Below are 7,500 nucleotides of genomic sequence, written 5' to 3' on the forward strand. Positions count from 1 at the left end.
ACGGCAGAGTTCTTCAGGGAGCCACGTTTAAAGAAGTTTATAACATTATTCTCGAGTCCAAACCTGAGCCGCAGGTCGAGCTCCTGGTCTCGCGGCCCATCGGGTGAGTGCTGAGTGCTGTATTATTCATTTACTACTGTCTTGAACTTCTCTGTTATGGTGTACTCCTCTATTATATTCATGTACTTCTCTGCTATAATATATTCCTTCAATAATATAACATGGGTCTTTATTCAATATTCTCCTGTAGTATACTAATAAATCCCTGTATTATAAACATATACAATACTCCTGGGTTATAAAAACATATATATATATATACAGTAAATATATTTCCAATGAGGTTTTCACATGAAATTTTCACCAGACGTCAGTATTAACTCAAGAAATCTGGAAATATAAAGAATTCACAACATTAAAGTCCACAAATAAAGTTATGTGTAATAAAGCGGAATGACACGGGAAAAAAGTGTTAAGTATTAAAAGTCCAATACTTATTTCCCCCACTGTATATAATAGTACTTATGTAATATAATCATACATGTATAATAATAATAATAATAATAATAATAATAATAAAAGGTTATTATAATATTTTACCCTTCTAATACTTTACTTTTGCAGTGACGTACCCAGAATCCCCGAGAGCACACATGGACAGCTTGAATCCAGTGAGTTTTACCATCGAATATGTTTGCAGTCCAGGAATCTTCATTAATACAATAGGAAGTGTAAAGTAGCAGTGCTAATCTTAACCTCACACTTTTCCACCCCGCTCACAGGTTCAAGTTCATTTGAATCGCAGAAGATGGGTCCAGCCATTTCCGTCACGTCTCCTATGAGTCCCGGCGTCCTTCGTGATGCTCCACAGCATCTGTCCGGACAACTTTCAGTGAGTTCCCAGCATGCTAAACTCATCTACATGTCAGTTACACTTTACGTGCCATTTGTCATGATTCGGATTCTGTGTTTTTACATGTTATTTTAATGATTATTTTTAAATGATTACAATATCCTGGCATTTTATATTCCTTTGTTTAACACATTGCTAATATTTAAACAGGTTTGAACTGGCCCAAACTGAAATGTACCCAGTGTAACGTTATTCAGAACGGATAATATCGGCGTTTATTACACGTGCTTTGAATGTAAATTCAAAACTTGCAAAAATTCAAAAATAAATCGTTGCTGCAAATTTCTGCCGGAACGTAGTTCTCGTGTTCTACGTCTTTGCTCTGCTGCGCTTCCTCATGGGTTTATTTATTCATTATTTTTATTTGGAATGAGGGAGATTTAATCTAAAAAAAAAAAATTAAGCTTATTTAAAAAAAAAAAAAAAAGATTTTCATATAACTGAAATGAAAATGTGCATTTTATCATTAATAAAGGCGCTATGCCACACTGTAGACGTTCATATCTGAATAACAACAAGCATAATATTATAGTAATATTAATGATTATTAATAATAATAGTGTCGTATTATAGAATAAAGTATTGTAGTGTTATAAAGTAAAGCGTTTCCAAAATATGCAAAATAAAAGTGCTAAAGGTCAGCGTGTAGTTTCTTGTTGTGTTTCATTTAAACAGGAAGTAAATGTTGTCCATTCTCTTGGTAACGTGAAGACTAGAGCTAGCGTAGTGTTGCTGTTATGAAGTTAAAGTATTTAACACGAAATAATATTAAAAGTTGACTGTAAAGACAAATCATCCAACAATGTACACAAATCCTCCACTTACAGTTCACCTGCCAAAATGTTGTTCCTGTGACGTCTCCTGTATGAATCACCGTCTGTTTAAATGATTGAAATTGAGGCTAAATCTCCTCTCAGCTGTGTGTTTTTGATTTAAAAGCATTTGGTTTAGTTTTATGGCATTTTTTTTTCTTTTCTTTGTTAATTTTGCTTACCCAGAGTCCATGCCTTAATAGAAGAACCACGCCTTTTGTCCCTAGGGTCCAGGTAACGGCACCGGTCTGACTGATACACACAGTTTTCTCTCTGACTCCTTTCTCTTCCTCTCGACGATATTTGGAAAATGCATATCAGGAAAATGGCAGCATTTCAAATCTCTGATCTTCATTTCCCTTTGTTTGAGTTTCCTTTTGTTACTGCTAGCTCATATCCATAAAAGTTTTTATTCCACCCCACACCTAATATTATCATTATTAACATATTAAACTCCATCTTGCTGAGGGTCTGGAAGAGCCTGCATGATTTACTGACCTGCACTGAGGAGTTTAAAGAGACAAACACCATGTTTTCCCCCCTGATTTTAATGTTTGTTGATTTTCATATTAGGATGTTAATTCTCTACTAAAGTCTCTTTAAATGGTTTGATGGATTCAAAATTGCCATGGGACATAAACTTTTTATTTTCATTGCAACTTGAAACAGGATTTTTCCTGTTAATGAGGCAAACACGACCATGTTTTCAGGTCTGTAAGATACTACAGTATTTTCTGCATTATAAAACATTGCCATATTTTCTGGACTATACGATATTACCAGATTTTACTACAATATAAAATACTACCTTATTCTCAGGACTGTAAGATACTATCTTGTTTTGTGCACTGTGAGCTCCTACCTTATATTCTGGACTATAAGATACTGTCTCATTAACTTCAATAAGAGTTACCATGCACAAATTTCAGGACTATAAGATACTACAGAATTTTCTGCACTATAGGATACTACCTTTTATTTATCACTCTAATTTGCTACCATATTTCAAGGACTATAAAATACTACCTTATTCTCAGAACTATAAGACACTACCTTATTCTCAGGACTATAAGACACTACCTTATTCTCAGGACTATAAGATACTACCTTATTCTCAGGACTATAAGATACTACCTTATTCTCAGGACTATAAGATTATACCTTATTCTCAGGCCTATAAGACACTACCTTATTCTCAGGACTATAAGATACTACCTTATTCTCAGGACTATAAGACACTACCTTATTCTCAGGACTATAAGACACTACCTTATTCTCAGGACTATAAGATACTACCTTATTCTCAGGCCTATAAGACACTACCTTATTCTCAGGACTATAAGATACTACCTTATTCTCAGAACTATAAGATACTACCTTATTCTCAGGACTATAAGATACTACCTTATTCTCAGGACTATAAGATTATACCTTATTCTCAGGCCTATAAGACACTACCTTATTCTCAGGACTATAAGACACTACCTTATTCTCAGGACTATAAGATACTACCTTATTCTCAGGACTATAAGACACTACCTTATTCTCAGGACTATAAGATTATACCTTATTCTCAGGCCTATAAGACACTACCTTATTCTCAGGACTATAAGATACTACCTTATTCTCAGAACTATAAGACACTACCTTATTCTCAGGACTATAAGATACTACCTTATTCTCAGGCCTATAAGATCCTATTTTATTCTCAGGACTATAAGACACTACCTTATTCTCAGGACTATAAGATACTACCTTATTCTCAGGGCTATAAGATCCTACCTTATTCTCAGGACTATAAGACACTACCTTATTCTCAGGACTATAAGATACTACCACATTTTCAAGGCTGTCACTGCAGCAACATACAACTACATATATTATATATTTTTTACTTTGTTTATTTTATAGTACATAAATATAAAAATTCAAACTAAACTTCACACACTTCAATAAATAATTAAGGCGAGTTAAACATGTTAAACATTAAGCGTTGAACATTTATCACTGGCCGCAGTGCTACTCATAGTCCAGAAAATAATGTATATCAAATTTTTGAAATGCACCTTAAAGTACACACACTTTATATTGTGTCGAGACGGCATGCTATTTTAATGTAAGAGAAAACTCCATTTTCCACGTTGCAATGAGAAGATTGCTGTAAAGTCCCATTTTTCAACATGAAATTGCATTTTCCAATGAAGACCTGGCTGTAGCTCCAGAGCCCAAAGATGAACTGAACAAATTGTACCAGCAGAAATGACACGTCTCTTTTATAACAACATTATTTCATTCGAAGTCACTATTTACAGACTCTTACATGCAAACACGACTGCAGCCTGTTTCTCCAAACGAGCACATTCATTTTATTACAATAAGTCTGGTCTGTGAAACTCCTGATGTTACTGTCAGAATTTGCTCACATGGAAGAGCAATTTTGCTTTGATTTGATTGAGTAGTCAAATCAGGACAGAAATCAAATGGTACAATTTGTTTGCACTGAATTTCCTCCCCCTTGACTCACGTTTGAAGCAGCCTGGATTGCTCTAGTTTGTACAGAATGCATTCTCTTGCTTTGCTGCATGCATTCCTTCTGGACTATTTTTAGATCATTGTTCGCTTTATAGATTTATAGAGCCACGTTTCTTTTAGCTTTAGCGATCCGTTTCAAAGGATGGGCAAATTCTGCGAAGTCTCCGAATTTCTCGAATCAGAATGCCTCACAGATGTTTGCTCAACTTCAGAAACTTCCTTGCCTTTTGGTTTTTTGCCCCTTCTTTAAAATTCCTTATTTCTTTCTGTAGCTATAAGTCTGTAGTTTACTCATAGTGAGCGTATGAGTAAATTAAGCAGGAATGAATTGTTAAGACTTCCGAAGCTCTTTCCAAATGTCGGTTCTCAAAAAAAAGAGGATTGTTCGTGCATCTTATTCAAGAATTTTGTCTTTTTTTTTTTTTTCGAGTTCTCTTTTATTTTGAGCCTTTCCTTTTTGGCAGTTTTGTTTTCATGCCTTTGAGTTGGATTGTCAGGCTCTAGGTGTTAGAGTGAGTTCAGGTCTCCATATTGGGTCTGTGGAAAGACTGATTTATGAAATATATCACCGGAATATTTTGCTAGCTCACTGTTTTCCACTTCTGTGCCTTGAGTCCCCGTGTACTGCGCACTTTACTGTATTCTTTTTATTGAATCACGTCAGCTTATTAATGAGAATGACAGCTGTGTCAGAGTGGAGTGTTTCCCACCACTTCTCCTTTAACGCTGATTTTGGTGGAAGTTAGCCGGAGCTAGCTGTTTTAAGATTTAACATTCAAATCTAAGCATTCCCTCCAAAGCCAGGCCTCAAAACGGACGCCGCATGCCAGTGCAAGAAGCAGAGCATTCTTTTGTATGTATTTTTACCCTGATTGGTCAAGGCAGGGGTGGGACAGGTGGGACCCCACACCCCACCCCACGGCCTGTCTAATCCAGCCCACCAAATGAGTTTAGAATCCGTGTACTAAATTAAAATGGTCTTGTGGTCTGTAATTGATGTGAGATAATTGAAAAAAGAGCTAGACTCGGTTATTCCACGAGGGGGTTGGAATAGAGCAATAAATAAATAAATTCAGGGTCATAAACTCAGCTAGCTAAACTGTAACCATGCCTCTTACAGAAGAAAAGTGGACAGGGACTTGTTTCTTCACGGAAACAAGTGGAAAATCAGTGTGTTTAACTTCAGTGGTCAAAGGCCATAGCGGTGATGATCGAGTAGCATATTCGACTCATCATGTATCCCAAGGGGAAACAGACACCGGAGCTTTTTTGATCACCAACTGGAGAAATTGCCGACGTCTCCTGTTCTGGACCTTTTAATATTTTTCTGTTCTAATCCATCTATTTTATTCGTGTTAGGAAAATAGTACGTGCAGTTCAAGGTGACTCAAGGAACATAACTGGGGAATATACTGTAGGAGTAGATGGATGGAACTCTCTAGAAAATCTTCATCTAGAAAAGCTCAAGAAGTCTCCTTGTGAAATTTCCAATCATTAAACTGCTAGATGCTTGCACTGTATTTCTTAAAAAATAAACTTAAAAAAAAAATAATCTTAGTACATGTAGGTAGTGTTAGGACGAACATCTCCACCTGCATTACAGGCTAGTTTACTATCCTAGGAAAATAAAGAGATAATAGTACCTATAGTAAAATAGTTCCGTGTGTGTATTTAGGATCTGTAACTGCTATTAGAAAGCCACGGTATGCATGCAGGGAATTATCTGGGAGGTGAGCAAGTCCTGCCTCTAAGACATGCTAATTCACCTCTGCTCTCTTTAAAGGTTAAGCTGTGGTACGACAAAGTGGGACACCAACTCATCGTCACCATTTTGGGCGCCAAAGACCTGCTCGCTCGAGAGGATGGCCGTCCCAGGAACCCCTACGTCAAAATTTACTTCCTTCCTGACAGAAGGTGCAAAGAGTTCCTGGGCTCCTGTCCCAGGAATTTGTCGCGTTATATTTGTAGCAATATATTTATGCTAAAATACCATTTATATCTTCTCTTCATCTCAGTGATCAGTATGGACAGTGGTCCAGTCGCAGGGCTTATTGAAGCAAATCCGAATCGCAAATGTTATCCGTAATGTGTAGTAAATAATCCAGCGCAATGTTACACAAGGGAAACGGGGGCAAGGCAGGAAACCCAAAATCCGAAAACCATGGACTCACTGGAAACAAGACAAACGAAGGAGTTTAAACATGCTGAATCTGGAAATAATAAACAGATGAACAGGACAACATGTTCCTTTTCTCTCCTACTGTTTTTAATCCTTATATAACTGGAGAAGTCAGTAGAAATGAACAGCAGCATGGATATGATGTTTTGCACGTTAAGATGTTAAACTGTATCCATGTTTTAATTCCCGTTCAGTGATAAAAGCAAGAGAAGGACGAAAACAGTGAAGAAGTCGCTAGAACCTAAGTGGACCCAGACGTTCATGTACTCGCCCGTGCACAGGCGTGAGTTCAGGGAGCGAATGCTGGAGATCACGCTGTGGGACCAGGCACGGGTTCGAGAGGAGGAGAGCGAGTTCCTTGGAGAGGTGAGTAGAGGGTAAGGGACTGGTATGAGGGTAGGGTATAAGGGTATAAGGGTAAGGGTAAGGTCTGAGGGAAGGGAATAAAGGTAGGGAATGAGGGTACTGTATAAGGATAAGCTATAGGAAAGGGTACACAAATGAAGTATAAGTGTAGGGTATAAGGGTACAGTATGAGAGTACAGTATGAGCATTTGGTCTGAGCCATTAAGTTATGGTATGAAGGTAGACAGTATGGGGACAGTATGAGGGTATGGAATAATAGTAGAGTATTAAGGTACAGTACGAAGGTAGGGTATGAGGACAGTATAATAGACTGTATGGGGACCGTATGAGGGTATAGAAAGAGGATAGTGTATGAGGATACTGTATGAGGGTATGGTATAGATATATGCTATGAGGGTGGGGTATGAGGGTACACTTCAGGGTATGGCATCAGGTATAGGGTATGAAGGTTCAGTAGGATGATACATTATGAGAGTGTGATATGAAGGTATGATAAGAGAGTATGTTATAATGGTATGTATGAGGGATCTGATGAAAGGAGTGACAGGACACATGGTGTAAATGGTTGTGTGTGTGTGTGTGTGTGTGTAGATTTTAATAGAGCTGGAGACGGCCCTGCTGGATGATCAGCCTCACTGGTATAAACTCCAAACGCATGACATTTCCTCCATGCCGCTGCCGAACCCTTCACCGTACCT

General features: G+C 37.6%; 1 protein-coding gene across 1 annotated transcript in view; it reads left to right on the forward strand.

Annotated features, from left to right (window-relative positions):
• The window catches only part of rims2b (regulating synaptic membrane exocytosis 2b), an 85,894-nt gene that overhangs the window by 40,949 nt on the left and 37,445 nt on the right, over window positions 1–7,500 (forward strand). The window contains exons 9-14 of the mRNA XM_053612579.1: window positions 1–103; window positions 625–671; window positions 783–892; window positions 6,041–6,171; window positions 6,631–6,802; window positions 7,394–7,500. The exon at window positions 1–103 is cut by the window's left edge and continues 21 nt beyond it; the exon at window positions 7,394–7,500 is cut by the window's right edge and continues 47 nt beyond it. Coding sequence (XP_053468554.1) covers window positions 1–103; window positions 625–671; window positions 783–892; window positions 6,041–6,171; window positions 6,631–6,802; window positions 7,394–7,500 — 670 coding nt within the window. The remainder of the gene's footprint in view (window positions 104–624; window positions 672–782; window positions 893–6,040; window positions 6,172–6,630; window positions 6,803–7,393) is intronic.

Source organism: Ictalurus furcatus, chromosome 24 (assembly GCF_023375685.1).
Source record: "Ictalurus furcatus strain D&B chromosome 24, Billie_1.0, whole genome shotgun sequence".
NCBI lineage: Eukaryota > Metazoa > Chordata > Actinopteri > Siluriformes > Ictaluridae > Ictalurus > Ictalurus furcatus.